This window comes from Python bivittatus, unplaced genomic scaffold (assembly GCF_059951505.1).
Source record: "Python bivittatus isolate LINGU-HERP-01145 unplaced genomic scaffold, Pbiv_v1 ctg000200_np1212, whole genome shotgun sequence".
In the NCBI taxonomy this organism is placed as follows: Eukaryota; Metazoa; Chordata; class Lepidosauria; order Squamata; family Pythonidae; genus Python; species Python bivittatus.
In genome coordinates, this window is record NW_028277040.1 from 20,907,602 (window position 1) to 20,931,145 (window position 23,544).

General features: G+C 38.4%; 1 protein-coding gene across 1 annotated transcript in view; it reads left to right on the top strand.

Annotated features, from left to right (window-relative positions):
- The window catches only part of CHN1 (chimerin 1), a 101,790-nt gene that overhangs the window by 16,718 nt on the left and 61,528 nt on the right, over positions 1–23,544 (top strand). The window contains exons 2-3 of the mRNA XM_007434232.4: positions 13,948–13,986; positions 20,891–20,946. Coding sequence (XP_007434294.1) covers positions 13,948–13,986; positions 20,891–20,946 — 95 coding nt within the window. The remainder of the gene's footprint in view (positions 1–13,947; positions 13,987–20,890; positions 20,947–23,544) is intronic.

Sequence of the window (23,544 nt, forward strand, 5' to 3'; positions counted from 1 at the left end):
TAAATTTGTGAATGCCATAGGCAAACTTGCCCACAAATGTTGAACCATAAATCCAGAGAGGTATTTGTGATAGTTGTAAAGATTTTAGTGGAAATTCCTGAAAAATGCCATTAGGATACTATCACACCAGAAAGTTTCAGTATACTTACTGCCTTAAGCAAGGTTTTGATCCATTTGTCTTTTGGAATTTTGCACATAGTAAGACTACTTTGCATAATTACATTTATACAATATTGGCTTGCATTTGTTTTAATGTAGCCAGGAGAGGGTTGCAGAGATCTTTAAACAACTGTAGTCTTACACTTTTTTTTTATCCTGAGGCTAAGAAAGTAAGTGCTAGAGTGCACTCATGCTTGTCCAGACTAATGAACACACATTCTGGGGTAGCCACTTAAGGCTTAGTTCCCAGTGTGGCATTTTTCAACTAGGCACCCAGATACTGCTACTCCTTTGTATTAATAACCTGACTTGTTATAGCAAAGCAAGCAAAGTGCACTGGAATAATAAGCAAACAGAGGGATTTTGAGCAAGAAAGAGGGAAGAAACTTTATAAACAAAAGCAAGAGTTCCATTTCTTTATACTGTATAAACATTGCTGGAGAGGGCAGTTGTTTATATTTAAAGTTCAGCTCCTGTCTTTAATATGAATTGTGCCCCAATGAAGGACTATCTGCACTACTACTTAAAAGGCATTTTATGGATTGCTTTTTCTGGCAAGAGAAAAGATGGAAGATATGTTAGAAAAACAAGAGTAGGTTATGAATGGAAGAAGATCTAAGCTTTCTCCTGTAATTGCCCCTGTGGGGCAATTGCCCATGGTTTCACAGCTTGTGCTGCCCCACAAGCAACAGTTCCTTTGAGGGTCTTTCCTCTGGATTGGCCATCTTTACTGTAGCCTCTTCTCCATTCTTGTCAAAATTCTAAACCTAGTCATTGCTCAGATATAATCTCTCCACTTTAACAGATGAAGCCAGAAAGTTAAGTAGGGAAACAAAATAAACTAAGCAGTTTTTTAAAAGACTTCTCTAGGCAGTACTGTATAGGGCATGGTCATTCAAGAGGATAGGGTGCGGTATCTTCAATAAACTAATGATACTTAGCTATACATCTCCACCTTGACTGGGCAGGCGATGTTGTGGTGCTGGCTGTGTGCCTGGAGGCTGTGAGGGTCTGGATGGGGAGGAACTAGCTTTGACTCAACCCTGGAAAGATGGAGTGGCTTTGGATTTTTGGCCCCCTCTGGTGATATGGAGTCTGGTGATATGTCATCTTTGACTCTGGATAGGGTTCCACTTCCCTGGACTGAGTTAATACACAATTTGGGGGTCCTCCTGGACTCACGGCTCCTGCTCAATGAAGAAGCGTTAGCTGTGGCTAGGGGGGCCTTTGCACAGATTCATTTTGTGAGCCGATTGCATCCTTTCCTGGACTGGGAGGCCTTGCTCATGGTCACTCATGCCTTAGTCACTTCCCGTTTGGATTACTGCAATGTGCTTTACATGGGGCTGTCCTTGAAGATCACTTGGAAGCTACAACTGGTCCACAATGCAGCGGTGTGCACAGTGTTGGGTGCTTCTAGGTTCACCCACATTACACCTCTGTTGTCCAAGCTGCACTGGCTCCCAATTTCCTTCTGTGTGCAATTCAAGGTGCTGGTTATCACATTTAAACCCCTATATGGTGCAGGACCAGATAGGGTAGACATGCTCTAGGTCGCTTCCCTGAAATGTTGCCATCTCGTGGCATCTCAGAAGCGTGCCTTTTCCATAGCTGCCCCTACCTTATGGAACATCCTTCCCCCATTAAGATCTGGCTTTTTACCCAGGCATTGAAGTAGAGTAAGGGTATATTGGGTTTTTTGTTGGGGCATTCCAAGAGGATGACTGAGGCACTGGGGCTTGGTTGTGTTTTACTGTTTTATGGTTTTATGGTTTTCATAGTTTGAGGTTTTTATTGTTGTGAGCCACCCAGAGCTGGGTTTTAAGATGAGCAGCCATACAAATCTTTTAAATAAAAGAAACATACAAATAAAGAAATAACTCCATTCACACACAGTAAATAGAAAGGAGAATGCCTTGATGCAGAATTAATAGTTGTGGTTAAATAGCACTAATACAGCTGTTCATTAGCATTGCTTTTAAAATCAACACAGATGGACAGTTTGCAGCATAAAAAAATCTAAATAAATGGTTCACAAAATAACAGGATGTTGTGTTACCATAGGGATTAGTGAAAGGAGGAGAGGATTGCTTGTATTTCCTAGTTTAAAAAATTCTCTTCTGCCAGAGTGGTACAATTTCAAAAAGGCAAAATTATATAGACTCAAATTATGAAACAAAATCCAAGTGCAAGAATGGAGTTGTGGAGAGGTCTTTTTCACTAAGAATGTTACAAATGGTGTCTAAATATAGTATTTATCTAAAAAGATAAATATTCATAATTTTATAACCAATGGGCTAGTCATGTATGAACTCTTTGGGTCCAAAATGGCTTTTTTATCTAGATCCGTATAAAGATGTGGATCTAGAATTCATATCCTGCAAATGAAAACGTCTTCTGATCCAACTGTTTGCACTGCTGGCAAAATGAGCAAAAAGTGGAACTTGAACCAATTGTTCCCTTCCTTTGCAGTCATCTTTGCATTCAAATCTAACTGGAGGATCCTCTATAACAGCATTAGAGGGCTGCTGCAATAGCAAATGAAAGAAAGAACCAGCTTTCATACACCTGCACTCTTCCAGCTGGCTGGGTGCCTTGAGCCAAACTGTGCTCAGGAAGTGTTTCTGCTAATGCAACAAAATGATATTCTGCCCCAAATATTTAGAAACTCTGGTATCCTAAAGAAAGTTTTAGTAAAAAATCCCTGTAGAATTGGCATGCTGACCAGTTAAATTTCCCATCCCAAAAAAGCTAGTTAACTATTGGATGACTGTGAAGAAGGAGATGGTACCAAGAGTTGCAAAAACAGTTAACAATGTTAAAACATTACAGCTAAAACCTGTACAATAACTCTATCAAATTGCAGTAGAGAGGTATGGAAGCACCCATTTAGTCCAAATCCTGGATGAACAGGGAAAACTTAAGCTGACAGTGAAAGCTTAGAAGAGTCATTGACTGAGTCTAACTGAGTATGGATGGGGTTGTATAGAGAATGCCTCCTTTTGGATTCCACATAGCATATCCCTGACAGATGCAGCACCCATTAAATCTTAGCTGATAGTCTGGCACATAATGGAGGAGTCACTCTGTCAGATATTAAAATCCTAAAATGTATATGTCATTAAAAAGAGCTAGTTTGGTGTACTGGTTCAGACACCAGGCTAGAAACCAGGAGACTGTGAGTTCTAGTCCCGCCTTAGGTACGAAGCCAGCTGAGTGACCTTGGGCCAGTCGCTCTCTCTCAGCCCTGGGAAGCAGGCAAGGGCAAACCACTTCTGAAAAACCTTACCAAGAAAATGGCAGGGACTTGTCCAAGCAATCATTAGGAGTCAAGACTGACTTGAAGGCACACACACCACATGCACATACACAGAGAGAGACACGCACAAACAAAAGTATCTTGAATTCTTCGCTGTGGCAAACTGGCAATCAAAGCAGTACCTTTGGAACAGGAATTATAGGTAGTCCTCGACTTACGACCACAGTTGGGACTGGAATTTCTATCACTAAGTGATGCGATCATAAAGCACAATGTCACGTGACCATGTTGCTTAGTGACAGCAGTTCTGGGCAGTCCCGGTTGCCATCGTAACCCCAAGATGCATGGGTTGTTAAGTGGGAAGAAGTGGGGGTGCAATGGGGGATGGAGCCCTGGGAGGGCCAGCACAGGTCATGCACGAGTTGGGGAGGGTGCTGTGGTGTGGCGCCAGCTCAGAAAGGCTGGAGAAAGAATATGCTAGTGCCTGTTCTTGTGTTGCTATGATCAGTGCCTCAATGCTGTCTTTTAGTGCAGCCCTATCCAGCCACTAATAGCATTTCCCAATGTCAGCCACCTCAGCTATCTGTCAGAGGTACATCCCATGCAGGGTCTTGTCTTGCCATGGCACTTCCTGTGCTTGAACTCCCTTCTATGTCTGCTGCTGCTGTCTCAGGCATTATCTCAGCAGCTTATCTTTGGGTGCCATTTTACTGATGTACTCCTGGATGCTCTGGGTTTCATCCAGGACAATGGCTTTGACACTCACCAGATCCCGCCTTCCCTCTTTCCAGCTGGTGTACAGTCTCTGGGTATTGGACTTGGGGTGGAAACCTCCGTACATTGTGAAGAGCTTCCAGGTCTTCACACTGGCAGCCTCCAGGTTGAACTTTGGCCAGCTCATTATACCGGCAGGGTATCTGATGACTGGCAGGGTGTATGTGTTGTTGACATGGATCTTGTTCTTCCCATTAAGCTGGCTCTTCAGGACGTGTCTTATCCTTTAGTGGTACTTGGAAGTTGCTGTCTTCCTTGCCTCCTTATCCTGGTTCCTGTGTGACTGTAGGATACCAAGGTACTTGTAGCTGGTTGTATGTCTACTATGTGGCCTCCTGGTACTTCCACCTCATCAGTTTTAACTACCTTTCCTCTCTTTACTACCATCCAGCCACACTTCTTCAGTCCAAATGACATCCTAATGTCCTCAATGTAAATCCATGTCAGGTGGCTCAACAAGTTGATGTCTCATTCACTCTTAGCAGCTTGATGTTATCCATGTAGAGGAGGTGGCTGATAGTAGTTCCACTCTTGAACTTGTATCTGTATCCAGTCCTTGTGACTATCTGGTGAGAGGATTTAAGCCTATGCAGAACAGCAGTGGGGACAGTGTGTCACCTTGGTATATGCCACACTTGATGGCCACTTGTGTGAGCTGTCCTGAGTTGACTTCCAGTGTTGTCTTCCACAGTCCCATTGAGTTCTTGAGGAAAGTCCTTAGTGTCCTGTTGACTTTGTATAGTGCCAGGCATTCACAGATCCATGTGTGTGGCGTTGAGTCGTAGGCTTTCCTGTAATCAACCCAGGCTGTGCTCCGATTGATCTGTCTAGACCTTGAATCTTGGGCAACTGCTCTATCTATGAGAAACTGGTGTTTTGAGCCTCTGGGTTGTTCCCAATGCCCTTCTGAGCTGTGTTGACCAGATGGTCCTGTAGCTTGGTGGCTATGATGCCTGATAGGACTTTCCATGTTGTGGGTAGGCAGGTTATTGGCCGGTAGTTGGATGGTGCCTTTCCCTTGTGGGGGTCTTTCATGATTAGCACTGTCTTTCCTTGTGTTAGCCAGTCTGGGTGGGAGCCTGCTGCTACCAGCTGCTTCATCTGTGCTGGTAGGCATTTGTGCACTGCTGTTTCTTTAGCCAGTAGGTGTGGATCTACATGCATGCATGCGTGCGCACACGCACACACACACACACACACCATAGGCTGTTCTCTTCTAGCACTGGTTAATCCTTTGTGCAGAAAGACAAGCCTGGATACAGGCCATGGGCTTCATGCAAAACATGTGAAAAATTGTAACTTTTTATTTACCCCATTCCTTTCAAAGTGCTTAGAATATTTTATCTTTATAACAATCCTGTGGCAATGGGTAGCCTGACTTATCCAAAGCCACAGAGTGATCTTTATGGCATCTGAACCCAGTTATCCCCTAGCCAACACTTTCTCATTTATACCTTACTGGAGAACTATAATGAAAGACATAAAATAATTCATATTTTGCTACCTGGCTTTTGTTGGAAGATTTTATTTTCTCCCCTTGGGTGACAGATTGGATGAGACCCTAATGCTCATTTTTGCTCATGCTCAGCGAGTTTCCTGTTGTCTCCAGGTACAACTCCAAATAATTTCCTTAAGTGAAAAGAAGAATATAAGAAATGCTGAATTTCCATACTAGAAGCTAATATCGTTCAGACATCACTGTAAATTTGAAGTTCCACAAGATGGCGCTTTTCATCTTCCAAGCTCATGAATTTTCACCAGAAAAATTCCATTAAAAGCAGATTAACTCATATAATATGAATAAGATTGCCCAATCATATATGCATAGTACATACAAACACACACACATACATGCATTGCATACAGACACAAACACAGAGCTAAACACAAACAGAAATGATCCTACTTAAGTTTTTTACAATTTTTTCTAATATGAGAATATATGTTAGTATTATATGCTGATGATAGTGTATTGTTTATTTCTGAACTGTTTAATGTTAACCTTAATGCACTTTTTAATGTGTCTGGATGAGTTGCAGGATTCTCTGTTAATTGGTCTAAGACAGAATTGATGACAATCAGTAATAATTGATTCATTATTGTTACATTTAGCATCATGTTTCTATATGGGCTGAAAGTATTAAATATTTAGGTATTTTTAATCTATGTGATATTTCCCAAATAATTACATTAAATATAAATAAGATATAGACACCTTGCTTCATATATTAATAAATGGGAATCTTTAAACTTCAGCTTTTGGGAAGGGTAAATATTCCTAAAGTGAATGTTATTTCCAGGTACTTTAATTTTTACATGGAATTCCCATCCATACTTAACTGGAAAATATTTGAAAAGTTCTGTACATTTCTATTGGCTATTTCGTTTCCAAATATATTGTTGATCAAGATTCAATTGTCAATTAAAGATAAGGATGGTTTTTCAAATTTTGAATTATACTATTATGCATTTGGTACCAAATTTTAGAGTGCTTCATTCATTATAAATTCTCTGTCCTGGGGCCTTTTGGATTAGTCATACCTTAGCGTCTTTAGTTAATTGGGCTATTTGGGGTTCAGGATATAATAGATTAGATATAACTCATTTCACAATTACATTAATTTGAATTTTCTGTAATACTATTTCTGAAAATGTATTTTGATCCTTTTTTTTTCTTGCTAAATTGAGGTTATGGGGTAATATAGGCCTTAGAACTGATTTTTATAAAACACTGTTATATGGAAGATTTTGATGGATGTTGAGATTTTTTACTTTAAACTAATTACTGAATGGTAATGATGAATGTTTATTAAAGGACAAATATATTTGTCTTTTGTGACCTACAGGCAATTTACAACATCTGATGATATCTTGATTTGGGCAGTGGCAATTTTAGCTACAGAGGTACTTAAATTATTAGAAGTAATTACCTAATCTTATGAGATTTCAAATCTCACAGTTAGTCTTTGTAAATACTTGGTATCAATAAATCAATTTGATTTGTGAATTTTAAAGACTGGATGTAATAAGGAATTGAAGATCTCCATTTTACCTAGACAATGGAAGACTTTCTTAAATTCTGTATCAAAAATTTCAATAGATCTTAGTCTATGGCTCTTTCTATAAAAAATACTGTTTTGGATTTATTGAACTCCATTGCACTTGTACAGAAAAGGAATGAGTAAATTACATTGCCAGAGATGCAATGAGAATAATGCATTGTTCATAGACATGATTTTTATAAATCATACTCTGGAAAGAAGTCATATATATTAATATGACTTTGAGAACAAGTTCTAATATTTTCAGATGCCCATAATCTTTTGAATTACCTACTGTATGGAAATTGTCAGCTGGACAAAGGAAATAGATTCTCTGCACTCTTCTTGCTGTTCTTTAACATTGTAAATATGAATTTATGCCCCTGTTACTCAGTGATGTTATCTGCAACTTATGAATAACTTGCTGACACCTATAGACTATGAATGCAAACCATTAGATTTACTGGTTATCAGCTTAAAATAGCATATGTGTGCATGTGCATGTAGGCATGTGTGTATGAAATCTGTTGTTGTTCAGGCCATGCGATTTGTCCTTTGTAGTACAATTAATCATTTGGATCATTTCCAGTGTGAGAAGCTGATTGACACATTTTAGTATGTCTGACTAGATTGCTTTATTTGGTCTTAGCAAATGGCAGCACCTGGGTGACCTGGTTTTATTATTTTCCAAGCTAAGCACCGTGGGGCCTGATTAGTAATTGGATGGGAAGCCACTGGGAAATCCTAGAGCTATAGGCTAGACTAGGAAATTAAAAAAAAAAAAATCTTGGAAGAAGGTAATGGCAAGTCACTTCTGTACATTTTCCAAGAAAACTGCATGGATATGTCCATGAAATCACCAGGACTTGAGCTTGACTTGAAGAAGTATTTACTAAATGAAGAGTGCAAAAACACATGGGGGTATTTTTCAAAACCTTTGTGCCTTCGAGTCAGTGTTGACTCCTGGTGACTACCTGGACAAGTCCCTGCAGTTTTCTTGGCAAGGTTTGCCCTTGCCTTCTTCTTCCCAGGGCTGAGAGAGAGTGACTGGCCCAAGGTCACCCAGCTGGCTTCGCGCCTAAGGTGGGACTAGAACTTATGGACTCCCGGTTTCTAGCCTGGTGTCTCTGGAGGGATAATAGAGGCACATTATGTGGCTTCTGTACAAAATTATTTTGTACATTTGATTTAAAAAATAATCTGGTTCCTTCATTTATGATAAATATGATAATATGTAAATTCTAGACTAGGACCTTTTGTTGTGTCTTTTAAGATAATTAGTTTGCACTGTTAAATGCAAACCCCTGAGGTCTCAATCTGTACTGCGTACAGATTGGTTTTTGTTTTAATTACTATTTGGTTGGAATTTAATTTTAATTGTTAAATGCCTTGGGAAAGGGTTCTGTTCTGGTGGCTAGAATGTGGGAGAACAAATTAAAAATATATTCCTAATATCTGGTTTCAATGTCTTAAAATTTTGTCCCCCAAGTTGCTTTTTTCTGTAATTAGTATTTATTATTGCTTTTAATTAAAATATATTCTAAAGAGACATTTTTATTCTTATTCACTTTGGAAAAAATGGAGGAGATTATGAGTATACTTTAGCCAATAAAAGTACATCAAAACATTTATAGTTTTTACAGTTTAAATGCTGATGCTATATGATATTGAATGAATTTATTAGCACAGAATATTCCAATATTGTGGTCTTCACTACAAAAAGGTACATCTTTGTGGCTTAAGATGCATACAGAAAGAAATTCTATAGTATTGCATATTTAAATGGCTATACTATACTATTAAGAGATGACTAGCAAACCAATTCCATATACATTTACTTAGAGGTAAGTACTATATAATTTCATGGGAGTTATTCCCAAGAAAATCTGTATCAGTCTTTCTTAAATGTATGAAACCTAACGTGACCTCAAAAAATAGGTTTCTGTACAATTGCACATGATACATTTGTTAGTTTTTACTGTTTCTATTTTAAAATTTAATAAAGTTATTTAAAAAGAAAAAAGAAAATTATTTAAAAATGTTTTATATTTAGTTATTCCCATTGTAGTAATATAGATTATTGTATATGTCTTCAGGGGTGTAAGTCATGGCTTTCTTGGGACTGCAGTATTTAATTTCTTTGCTGGCATGCACTAAAACTCATTGTTAACAAAGCATGAATATTTTTAGTACTTCATGTATAATGTATTAGAAAATCCTAAACGAAAGGAAATATGTTTTGTATTAACAGAACCATAAAGCAGTATCAGATTAAAGAGAAAAACAGGATAATTTAGACAAAAGACAAAGGTTTATGTTACGTTCACTTTAGAAAACATTCATTCATCTAAAAGTATGTAAGGATATTTCTTTAAAGTTATGTGTAAGTCCACATCATTTATGGAAATTAATTTGTCCTTTTTTATGTGCTGTGGATAAACAAAAATGGGCATAAGAATGTTTAATTTCTTAAAAAATTGAAGAAAGCATTGCCTGGCCTTTAGTTTTGCTAATTAAAAGGAAAAGACAGTCTGCTAGAATATCTTTAAAGAGGAACAGAGAACCTCTGCCCACCCTCACTGTTATGGGAGATCCCAGCCCTAATCATAGCCAGTGGTCAGATAAGAAAGATGATCCTACAACATCTGGAAGGCTACAGATTCCCTGTCCCAGGCCCTCAATTTTAAGAGTTGTGGTACAGCGGGGTGCTCATAACATACTCCCTTCATATTTACAGATTGGATTATGGTATATTTTGATTCACTAATCAGGTCCTGAATTATTGCTGGTATTCATTTAAAGGAAAAAAAATAAAAAATATTGTCAGAAAGTCTTTCAGGCAAGATCTGTGCATTAATTTTAAGCTTCAGAAAGCTGCTTATCAATTATTTCTCTCTTTTTGGGATCACAGGGAAAGACCTGGGATGATCAATCTGAGAATGGGGAGGGAGCAGACCCTTCCTCCTTGTTGCTCTAGAATTAGTGGACTTTATAAAACAGAGAGAAAAATATCTGTAGCAGAGAAGCAACCTGATTTCACCTAGTGTTGGATTTTATCTAACCAAATCTCTGGTTAGGTGTTTACTGCTCTGATGACTATAGTTTCTTATGATTTATTAGCAAATGGTCTTGTCTCCTTTGCTGTTTTCACCACTACCACACAAGAAGCAACACATGGACTGTTTCTTCAGAGCTGGTATGATAGTTTTTTCTCTATTGTTCTCCTGGGGCTCCATTGTTTTTAGCTGAGGGGGGAAAAAAACGGACCCAGTACAGGGGCCTGGCACCCAATCTTATCTTTCAGCTTTTGCTTTGCATCAGAGTAGAACATCAAGTTCAAAATAAAATTTAAAAATTGTATTTTTATCATCTGTAAACAATAATCCTTTAGAAGACAGTGCAAAAGCAATACAACTCTTTCACTTAGCTGTCATTGATATATGTTTACTAGATAATGTTTGGTATTTTGCTCCCTAATGTGGATGGCCCAAGGTTACATAAACAACAGTAAGCCACTAAAGCATATAGGCAGTATTTTAAAACAAAGCATTTCTGAACACCTGCATAGCATAAATCATGGCTTCCAGCATCTGAATTTTAAATATTACAATATATGCAAAGTTTCCTTGTTTCTTTGTTGAGATTTAATCAAGATGTTTTGACTTTAGTGAAAAATAGTCTCGCTTTTCGGTTAAGTCATCTTCATTTCTTTTAATGAAGATGTATCTATAGTGTTGCCAGTCCAGTCAAAAACTATTTGTAATTTTACTGTATATTTATTCAGTTGAACACATGGCTCTCCACCTACAATAATTTACTTGTAAAATGAATTTCTGTACATATGTTACTGTTAAAGGAGGAAGTTCTGCAAAACAGTTATCTATGAAAGCTTAATTAGTAACTGCTCAAGTTTTATTAAATATAAAGCTTGGTTCACATGTGCATACATTTTGCTTGATGAATTGTGGGTTGGGTTCACACTTTGTGCGAAATAATGGTTAGTTTAACCACAATTAGAATATCCCAGATGGCAGAAATCACACTAGGCCATCATTTACGAACCACACTAGCTGTATTCATATGACACACTAAATTGAAACTTGGTAAACTGTATAGTGTGTTGTGTGAATCCAGCAATAGAATGAAGAGTCTCCCATTGAAAAATATTGTATCTGATATCAAATGAATATGTCAATGGTAAAATATATGCAGTGGTACTTTCTACATACTAAACGACATATAACAGTGCAGTCAGTGAATGGTGAATAGTGTGTGCGATCTGGTCTTGGGACCAACAGGTTGTTGGTGTCATAAATTTCCCTTGAAATAAAAGTATACATGTCAAAGATGAGGAGCATCCTGTCTTGAGGCTGAATTAGGGATTAGAAACTGCAAAAACACAGGTAAAGAGTTTGACATTTAATTTTGGGTTATTTATGGACAGAGAAATACATAGAGGAGTAGTCAGCAAGTTGTTCCAAAAGCTGAGCTCCCAGAGAGCAAATGTCACAGTCCAGGCAATGAAGAGTCAATATACCAGGGAGATCTGTCAGGTAGTCAGCATTCAAGACCCAATAATACCTAGTCACATGGGACAGGTCAGATCACACCTGGAATACTGTGTTCAGGTTTGGTCACCACACTACAAGAAAGATTCTGAGGAAATGGAAAGAGTGCAGAGAAGAGTGACAAAGATGGCTAGGTGCTTGGAGGCTAAATCCTATGAAGAATTAGAGGAATTTGGTTTGCTTAGCTTAAAGAAAAGAAGGCAAAGGGGAAACTGGGTAGCAGTCTTCCAATACCTGAAGTGCTGTCACAGGGAAGATGGTCTGGGTTGTTCTACAAAGTTCCCAAGGGTAGGGCAAGAACCAGTGAGTGGAAGCCTTACAGAAGAAGAGTCAAGCTCAAACTAAAGAGGAATTTCCTAACCATGAGAGCTATTACGCAGTGGAACAGGTGGGTCTCCCACCATTGGAAGTTTCTAAACCAAGGTTGGACAGCCATTTGAGATAGTCTGAGGATTTCTGCCTTGGACAAGCATTACAAGACTACCAAGATCCCTTTCAACGTTACGAGTCAAACTTATGATGCCAGGCTAGCCAGAGATTTGCCTCCCCAAGGCACTTTCGGTGGGGAGGTGGGGGGAAGCAGGTTGGCAACTGCCTTTTGATATTCAGTCCAGTGCCAGCACCATTTATGAAGACTGGAGGGAGGTCCTGGTAAATCTAAATCAGAATCCTGGGCAGTGAGTCCTGGGCTAGAAGGGACTATAGTAAGTTCTGTAGTAAGGCCTGGCTCAACAGGCACAGAAGGCTCAGTCAACTTCCAATGACAGGTATGTTTATACACAGTGGGTAACATATATTATGGCTGCCATAGTTGTGCTGTAAAAATCTGCATGACTGCTGGATGGCAGTAAAATGGTCCAGAAAACTCCTAACACTTTGCTGCCATCTAATGATCATCTAAAGTCACTACATAATTGGCAGACAGAGACCAATAAAGCATACTGAAGTATAATTCATTTATTCAATGTAAATAATACTAAACATTTAAAATTTCTTAAAGTGCACTTTTAAAAGGTCCAGATTAAAGTAAAATAAGCAGTAATTGAGAAGTGGATGGATGGATGGGAGTGATCTATAATCTCAGCTATATACTAGTATGAACTGGTGAGTGTCTGCAGCTGATCAGGTGACTTTTAATGACCTTCATGAGAGAGCCATGTGTAGAGCCACAGTCGACGGTACAGGTAGTCCTCGGTTAACGATGGCAGTTGGAACCAGAATTTCCGTCGCTAAGTGATGCAGTCATATAACATGTCACATGACCACATTGCTTAGCAGTGGCAGTTCCAGCATTTCCAGTTGCCATTGTTAAGCAAATCCCATGCTGTTGTTAAGTATGCCATTACATGGTCACCATTTGCGACCTCCTGCTGACTTCCCCATTGATTTTGGTTGTTGGAGGCTAGCAGTGAAGATCGCAAACAATGATCACGTGACTGCAGGATGCTGCAGTGTTGTGATTGGCAGCCGGTCACTGAGTGCCCAGATCATGATCACGTGACCTCAGGAACACTGTGGCAGCTGAAACTTTGAAGACTGGTCCTAAGTACCACTTGTTCAGTACCTTCGTAAGTTTGAAAGGTCACTGAATGAGTGGTCATTAAGCAAGGACCACCTGTATCAGTAAATAATGTCATTTGTAAAGATAACTCTGGAGAAGCAGCTGCACAAAATCACTTAAAATTGGGTATAGTAAAACACTGTGTAACAGCAGGTAAGATAAAAGCATTATAAGTGTTTCTGCTTTTAGGTGTGAATGAAACATTCAGTTTGCCTGATGTTGCATTTATTTCAGCCAGTCTGTGTTTGAATAAGGTAAGTGCTCCATTTTTTTTTAATTTATTTATTTTTGTGCCTTTGAGTCAGTGTTGATTACTGGTGACTCCCTGGACAAGTCCCTGCAGTAGTCCCATCGTAATGATAGTTTCCCATTTTTTCTTTTCCTTTTTGAAATATTAGATTTAGAATTTTCTTTAAATTGATTGCATTTGGGAAAATGGGTGACTTTGGATAATCAGTTTGGGAAATGAAATTGTTAAATGAATCTAAATATTTCTTCTACATACAAATCTGCTGAATTTTAATTTCACTTCTATGTAGTATTTTCTATAAAACATCTGCTTTCCTGCTGTGTTTTTCCCCCCAGATACTGATGAATACAGGCCACCAGTTTGGAAATCTTATTGTGAGTATTTGATTAGGTATTATCACTATCTACCCCATGCATAAACCTACCCCTCGTGATATTGGGAGTGAGGGGTAGGGGAGTGGGTTGATTGGGTTTTTTTTTTTTTACTCCATTTCTCATACTTTAAATTTGTTTCATCCAGTTTTCACATGAACTTACTTTTTCAAGCCTCTTTCAATCATTTATGTGCACTGCTTCAAATATATATTCATTTTTGCACATATGGTTCTATGAAAAAGTATTTGGACCTCTTTGGGTTTCCTTAATTTTTGCATTTCTTTGCTACTAAATATTACCGCAGCTTCATGTAGCTCCTAGTGATATATAAGGGGTCAGTGTGGACAAATATCATCAAAGTTTAACGCTTGTTTCATTTCTTTCATAAAGCAAATCATCCAGCATGAGATGTACCAGTGTGAATGCAATTTTAAAAAAAGGGGGGGAGGGAGAAAAGGGCTTGGAAAATATGTTATAAACAAAGCAATTCTAAAAAGTGACGTATATTATTTGAAAGTCTTTTTCCTTGCCCTTTGTCAAAAAGAATGTGGACAAGCAACAATATTAACAATTCATTGCTGCAAAACAGGTGTAGATTTAGTTTTCCTTGTTCTATAATAATTTTTAGTCAATCCCATGGCCAGACAATTGATAGTACTTCATTAAGTTCTACATAGTGAGAAGATATATATATATATATATATATATATATATATATATATATATATCTTTAAAAGGTAGTGATTGAACCAGAGTCATATTAACAGCTCATTGACTTCAGCTCCCAATGCAACAATTATAGAACATTAAACCATATGGGTTCATGTTCAATTCCTGAATTACATCTCTGATAGTAGGGTTGTTGTAAACAACCAAATATCTCTGAGATGTGCACAAAGAATTATTTTGTTACTGTATTGACCTTACTTCAGTTTCATGCCATTTAATGCAATTCTCCTTTGATTTACCAAAACAGGACATTTGAGCTCATTATCGCCATGGTCATGTAGGTAACTCATCAGATTCTTTCAGTCTACTGTACAAATAGGTTACTTTCTAAGGAACCACAGATAATTCTTTCAGAACTTCTATGGAACTTCAGAAGCAGCAGTTGCATCTGGCCAAATAAGCAGAAATCTCTAATATTAGTGAGAAATTGGAGGATATTGTTCCAGCAGCATAGTTAGAACAACAGTGGTCTGGCGTTAATTTAGGGTATGTTTCTGCTTAGAAGAGATTGTTAACTGTAATGTGAGCAGGATAATGGGGTAGACTGATGCAGGAGCAAGTACTCTGTTCCCTGAGCCCTGGTTGAATGATTTTCTACTGACAGTAGATGACTGTAGGGACAGCTTTCAACAGGTACCCCAGGTCTGTCCATGAGAAGCTAAACCTAAGGAAGAAACAGTGGGGAAAGGGGGTTTGGAAAATGTTAAAATAGGATGAGAAGACTCATACCTTGGGTCATAGAGGCTTTGGAGGTGTGGTATGTTGGTGCAAGATAATGCCAGCAAAGTCTTGATTTTGGTTATACGCAAATGGATAATTAGGAACTGCAAAGTCGCCACTTTGTTTTATACTGGTCTCCCTGTAGAGACTGAGGAAGTGGAACTATGTAAAATTCATTACTCTAGAGGGTAGAAAGGAAGTGTTGAGTTAAAAATTGAAGCAAGTTAAAAGGCAAGCTTGGAGCAGGGTAATTAATACTGGTAGATATTTGTATCCAGATAGAGATCGGAATTATGGCAATCCTATTCTGATCTCAGAACGTGAGGGTGCGAAACCTGGGCCAAAGAAGTACAGCCTACACTTGGAAAGATCCCAGCCATACTCCAGAACTAGGCCCCAGCTAGCACAGCAGAATAGTAGATATTTCCACAAGACTCTGTCCCTTTGGGGGTCAAGTACAGCAGTGTTTCCTCTTAACTTAGTAGAGGTACTGCTATCCCCACAGCTTAACTCTAAGGAAGCTCTTAGCAGAAATACAATAGTTACACATTTATTCTGCACAGGACATATATTTAGACGCTATTTTTAAACAGGAGTTATCCTGTAGTATAATCTTTTCTTGGGTAAATAGTCAAAACTGTAACTGCAGCCCAATATTTTTCATATATATGTTGCAGTAGGAATTCAAAGACTTGTCTGGATTTCAGTGGGATTAAATAATAATTCTCAAACTGAGTCCAAGGAGGACCTACATTTTGAAGTTCCTTATCCCAGACAGTGACTGAACCAGATTAGATACTCTTTGATACACTTGAAAGAGTGGGAAATTAAATCTACCTTTCTCAGCAAGTAATTGTAATTTGCACAATCAAAATATTTCAGGATGTCCTTGCCAAAGAAATGTGCTTGATATACTGTAAATTCATTTAAAGTAATATGATGTAATAAGTATGGGAAGGCCTTTCAAAATAAAAAGAAATCTTGGAGGTATATTCATCTTAAGCACATTTATCTTACTCCAATATGCAAATATATTCTGGATTATCTAATTAGTTGATCAGTTCTTCAGTTACAGCATTGAAATGCAAGGCCTTTTGAAGGCATCAGGTTGGGGAACATTGATCTTGGCTTACAAGACTAAAGTTGGGTGTAAGTTATAATTGGGCATACATAACAAAGTTTGTATTATGATTATGCAGAGGAAAAGCAGAAAAAGGTGCTGCAAGAAGGCTTCCTTAAGGTGTTGGTAACTCTTGGTGATGCAAAAGCCAGAACTCCAGGGTTAGAGAAAGGGATGTGGCAATGATGAATATTTACTATAACAAGAAGTGTTGCCTCCCCCCCCCCCCCCGCCCCATGATCAGGTATAAGTGTATGTTCAGTTTGAGCTGAGGAACAAGTTAGGGCTGCTGGTGTTGTGTCCTCCACCTATTTCCTGGCAGCAGCCCTGAATAAGCTAGTGGAGCTCATGTCTGGGCTGGTGTTAGAGTCTCCCAGAATTATTGTGTTGGGTGTCTTCAATCTTTGTTCCTTGAGCATGGGTTCTGGATGTGCTTTGTGGCCTCCACAACAATTATGGACTTGTTCCAGGTGACCCAGGCCCAATACATACAAACCGTCACATGTTAAACTTGGCATTAATCTCAGAGCAGTGGTAATGTGAACTGAATATGGAGGACTGACTGACTTACATGTAATCAAAAAATAGGCCATGATATTTGGTGCTATCCAGCTAGTTCACATATTAAGTTATAACAACTTAGCAAGTTGTTTGAAGCCAACCATTATGGCTCATGTACCATGATTTAATTGCTTAACATGTCATGTGATCCAGGCTGGTTGTGGCTTGTTAGGCAGCAACAGGTATTCAGGGAAGAGGGGACTATCCTGTTCTAATCTATCCAACACTCTGTCCCCCACACTACAAAAATAGCTTATGTCCTGCAAACAGGGTGCTGGGCAGAAAGAAACAGTCCTCTGCCTTAAAGTTGCTTCTGGTAGCCAAATACAGGACTTGGAATTTGGGATAGCCAATAACTCTTGCAAGAATACGCACCCACGTGCACACAACAGATGTGATTGCACCGTATTCACAAATTATTATCAGAACTAATTGTTGCCTAAGTTAGATAACACACCCAGTGCATTCATCCCAAAAGGGTCTGTGAAGGGTCTCCATCCCTCATGCAGTGAAAGCAGCCAACATGTTATGGAACATTTTAACTCTTGAGGTATGGGGGGTCCTGTCTTACTTGTCGCTCCTAAGGAAGGTGTTCTGTTTTGGTAGTACAGGTGATGGACTGGGCTGCTGTTATATATTTTTTCATTTTAGAAATGTTTTGTTATTTATTCCTCTGTTTTTGGAGGGGGGACGTTGATACCGTACTGGGTCCTTGAAAGTAGGTGGTATGTAAAACCTTGTATAAATAAATAAATGAAGCCAAACACGTCTTGTCTCAGAATTGCATTGCCATTACACAGGGAAGCTGTATGGTCCCAGAAAAGACGCACCTGCGGTTAAAAGTTACCCACAGGTACTGTGTGGCCATCTCAGCCTGCTTCAGAACACCTTCTCTCTTTTGAATCCCAAGAGTTGCACAACCCAGGCTCCTATAGTTGCATGTAAGCAGAAGTTAGAACAATTAAAAATAAGAGCATAGTTATTCTTAATAACTGAAATGTGGTAGCTGTGTAACAAAGGATGCATCTGTTGTTTTTGAAGAGGTAGATGTGGCACCACATTTTCAGTTGTTTCACTCTAGTGCGTTTGTTCCAGCCACCAAGTACCAAGATCCCAAGATTTATCTGTCATTATCAGTGTTGCATTAAACTCGAGCTGTGTCAGTTCTGCGCTGACATTTATGCAGTGCCAACCTTCATTTTATTTCATTTGTACCCAGCTTCTTTTTGCTTGAGTCTCAAAGGAATGGCACTACCTTTAAGAATCTTCTGCCCACAGCTGCTCTCCCATAATTGCTATTGTCAGAACCTTTGTCTGCTTCAGAGCTTAAGTGTCCCACTGTGCAGGTTTTAAGTCATAACTTACTCTATCAGTCACTTGTCATATGCCAAGCCAGTTATTTAATATAAAACCATTAACACACAAAGTGACTTGAAGCAGGCTTTTGTCTTCAAAATGATGATTAAAGGATAAAAATTGGCACTCATTGTGTCGCTTATATTAAAGCTCATTAATCACAACAGTCATACATCCTGCAGTTGTCACCAAGAAATACATGCCTGTTGTCTCCAGTTGCAAATAAGAATAATAAATGACTTAAAAATAACCTTTTGCAAAGAGAGTGCATGTATGTTCATTTTAGAGTATATACCACCTATACTCTAAGGATGTTCAGTTTTTATTATCATGACATCTTGCTGGCAACTAAAAGATACTATTCCTTTGTGTGTAACTGTTTTCAGTTCTCCTAAATTTGTAAAGATTTGTCGTTACGCCACTAATCTGTTCAGGGCAGGATCTAAGCAGTGAATGAGAACTAAGGAATGAATTTTCTTTCCTCCTTTGTAAAGAACACAGTCACACTGATATTGCAGATGGTATAGTTGTTTCTGATATATTTTTATTATATATGTATCTTGGCTCAGTCCTAGACTCTGTGTGTTCTCCTCCCTAACCCTCTCCTCTCCATGGCAATATCCAAAATACAGAACAAAGAACCCAGAGGCCCTCCTTAATTCTGATCTAGCGAGAGGCAACTCCTCAGGGGAGGGGAGCAAACGTTGTCACCATTATCAACGGGAAGCACCATCATCCAACATGAAATGCACAATCTTAGGGTCTGTCTGACAGGATATTAAGCCTGTTTTAGAGTGTCTCAGAAGCAGTCAACATTTATTTATTTGATTGAGTGAGTGATTGATTGATTGATTGATTGACTCATTCATTCATTCATTCATTCATTCATTCATTTTTATCCTACCTTTGGTTTTGGTCAACACAAGGCAGGATTCTTAATGTTCCTATTTCCCCCCAAACCACAACCATGTAAGATCGATTGGCCCAAATGTGTTATGAATTGAAGTAGTAAAGACACCTTGCCCAGATTAACCTGGAAGTTTTGGGCTGTTCTTCAGATGTTGTTTTTCAATATTTACTAAGTTGGTTTCCACAGGCCTATCTGTGGCTTTGTTACATGTTTTAACTGTAACATATTAAGGCCCCATTAATGGTATCCCACTTTTCCCAATCTGTTAGCTATATTTTCCCCTAAAGGTACACTGAACTTGCCCCCTATCCCCCAGTAACAACCAGGACTAAGTTTTCAAACAAATTTAAGCCTCTGGCATCTCACACTATTTATTTACTACCATGAAAAATAACATTTTTATTTGCTATCACTTTACCTACAGGGATAGGGAACTTTGTTCTCCAAGGATAGATTCACCCTTATATGATCTCTCATAAAGAAAATATTATTTTATGGCCAGGTTTTATGTTTCCATTTAAGGAGGTTTGTTTGTCCTGTGTTTCAGGACCTGTCTGGAGGGCTCTAACATTTTACTTGAAAAGAACAGAATGATTTTATTTGTATGTCATGACAGACCAAAGAAAGAGAAACCTGTCCCCAACATTTGTCAAGTGGTGATACCTATTATCCAGTTGTGATATGAATTACTTAAACACTTTCTTCTGCGACAAGCTTGAAGCCAGACTATCATGGCATTGGTGACATCTGCTGCATCTCTAAGAGGAATCTCTGTAAAGCTCCAGCATGGTCTTTGGGTTTGAGTTTTATTAAACCCTATCATTAGGATGTTAAAGCACAGAAGGATGTTTTATTGGAAAGCATAATTCTGTCTCTAGTCATCTCTTAACAATAAGCTTCCACCTGCTATGTAATGTTCTACTCTCCCATTAGTGTGTGGAAGAACTAGTTACTTACTTGTTACTAAGATTCACTGAAAAATCTTCGATGCCCATGCCATACCTCCCTGCTAAATGTGAGCTGACCTGTATGTTGCAATGTACAAAGTATTAGTCTCAGAAAAACTAAGAGGGATGTGTAGGAACCTTTCAATATAGGGCAGAGTTGTCCAAACTTGGCCATTTTAAGATGAGTGGACTTCAACTCCCAGAATTCCCCAGCCAGCCATGCTGGCTGGGGAATTCTGGGAGTTTAACTCCACTCATCTACAACACTGATATAGGGGATATGCCGGGAAAGGTTCCCAACAAAATGTTCAGCTCTAAAAAGTTGCAGCAAAGGCACTGCACAGATGCAGATTCCCATCTGTTGGTTACACAGACCACTTGAAGAATCTCAGTTACAGAAGTAACAACTTCTTTGGTTACTATTTCCCTGGTACAGAGAGATTCTTTATCATTAAATAATACCAAAAAAAAAAAAAAAAACCTCACCCCAAAACAAGTGCTTGATTTAAGTTCAGTTCTGTATTAAGACTTAAAGTGAAATCTCTGTTTACTTTCTCTTAGTATATCAGCTGCAGCAAGAAGCTCCACATCCTAGAAGAATTACCTGCACGTCTGAGGTGGGTACCAAGAAAATAAGATATTGCAAGCTTATTGCTGTGCTATTTTTTTGTTTGCAGTCATAGTTCTGCTAGGTCTCATAACAACTGAATCCTTTCTCTCCCCCAATTTTTCCCCGTACCCATTTTAATTTCCACAATTCTTCATAGTGACATTATGTTGGTCATATTGTGAGAAATAGACATAGTGACTGCCCAGCTTAATTTGGAAGAGTACTGCTGCTACCACAGCTAGATAAACCTGCCATCTTGGAGCACTAATATCAAAGCACTCTCTCAAGATCATCCTTAAGGATATGCTGCAAGAGAAGCAGTAAATTATGCTTCTTTTAATCCTGATTGCTTGTTTTCTGAAACCAGCCCTTTCCCTCTGATATCTTCAATACATATGGGAAAATGAATGAGAATGATGCTTGATACTGTATTGATTTTGGCTGTAATTGTCTATTTATTCTGGGTTCTTTTTTTAATGGCTCTTTAATTGTTGTTAGTTGCCCAGAGTCTTTTGTATGAGATGGGTGGCCATATACATTGAGTGAGTGAGTGAGTGAGTGAGTGAGAGAGAGAGAGAGAGAGAGAGAGAGAGAGAGAGAGAGATAAATAAATAAATAAATAAATAAATAAATAATGTTTTTCTTCTCTTATCTCATTAGACAGATCTAAATTTACTGCAAAAATGTTGGAATAACTATGTCAACAGCTTTCTTTATCGTTTAGTATTATCACGTTACCTTTTGTCAGGTGTCATGCAGCACCTGACTCTTTAGTTACTTGACCACCTTACTCAGTAACTAACTAGCAGCAGAATTTTGAAAGACTCAGCATGGTTATAGGAACGCTTTTTGCAGACTGAAAGAAGTCCAATCTACATAGCTGCTACAGAATACAGGAATCCGGCCATGTTCACACCTGTGTCAGCCCCAGAGTTTAATCATAGGGGATTTTATCCTGCCCTTTCATGGTAATGGACTTTTTACTGCGCTTTTCCCAGACTAGAATGCAGGGGGAAACTGCACCATGTTTACGTTATAGTTTTGTCTGGTCTGAAGCTCTCTGCTTTCCTGCCTTGGTTTTAGCCTGCACACCTGTCATATAGTAAGCAGCTGAATCAGAAAGTAACATCAATTTTAATTTTCAATATGTTACAGTGCAAGGTTTGACTTGCTATAATGCAGATCCTGTTTATACTAAGTAGGCACTGAAAACAATTAAAGTTTTAATTTTATTGCAATACTTTAATCGTATACCCAAGAGAAGAGGAAAATAATCTTCGAAATGTGTTTGTCATTTTGACATGGCTTAAATACTGGATGCAGAGTACTGTCATGATTTTAATAGCTTATACCACTTAGATACCAAACAGGATTAATTTATTGAATTAAATAGGAGTTTCTTTGTGCAGTTCTTCCAAATATGCCTTAAGCCTTTAGAATGAAGAATAAAACACAAGTAAATATAAAATAGCCCCACGCTTTTAAAGAAAGCCCTGGTTGCTGCCAGCATTGACTGGCAGACATTTTTAATATTTCCCTAGCAAATATTTATTCCCATCCATAAAGGTTAAAAGTGATCAGAACAAATTACTAATAATAGTTGGTTCTGCATGATACTAAGCTTTACATGTAACCCAGTGTCTTTTCAATCTAGCTCTGAGTTTGACGCATTAATAACCATTTAAGAGGCATTCACCAAATAACCCAAGTGGTTTGCATTCATTACTCATCCCTTTAAGGTTAGGTGTAAGCAAAGGTGTAGGCTTTCCTGTACATATTCTTAGCTTGTTTCAAAAGTTCTGCTGAGAAGATGGTCTTTGGCCCAAGTCAGTTCATCAGCAATTACATCAATGGTCTCTTCAGGTGGGAGCAGGGAGGAGGATTCCATCTGCCAAATGAATGGCCAGTGGTCCATGCACAGACCAACTCCTGGTCAGAAACATACATGCAAGAACTATATGTTTGCACACTGCTTCATAAATAGAGGCCAGATGAGTTTCATGTATGTCTTTTCTCTTGTTAGGTCTTCAGTGATTAAGAATTTCAATGATCTTATGAATTATTATATGTACAATGATCTTATGAATGATTATGGTTGTTAAGGTCTCTCTATCTAATTAAAATGGAGTATCTTTAAATGTTTAACCAGAGAGAGAGAAAAAAAAAATGCAGGAACACAGCAGAGTTAGGCAAAAACACAGGTATATTGTTAGCATATGGCTGAAACCTCTGATAATAGAGTTTGTGATGTTTTCATGAACAATACAGATGGAATCAGAAGTTCAGCTTTTTAATCAATATATGAATATTTGCTTTTCCTCCCTCACCTATCTGCCATTTCCCCTTGGAGTGTTCCAAACTCCTTTGCTGTTATCCTACATCTTTCAACATTAGTTTTATGTATCCTTTGTAGAGACTTTCTGTAAGATCACTTTCTTGGTGTCCTCTGCTTCCTGCACATCTCCTTCTGCCTCTTTTTCATCAATCCAGTTGTAACAGACAGCTGACTTAAAGTGGCATTATGAAGACCAATAATTATTTGCTTTTTGTTTTAAATGATAGAACTAATTTTAAAAACACTTGAAGTTCGTAATGGTGGAAACTG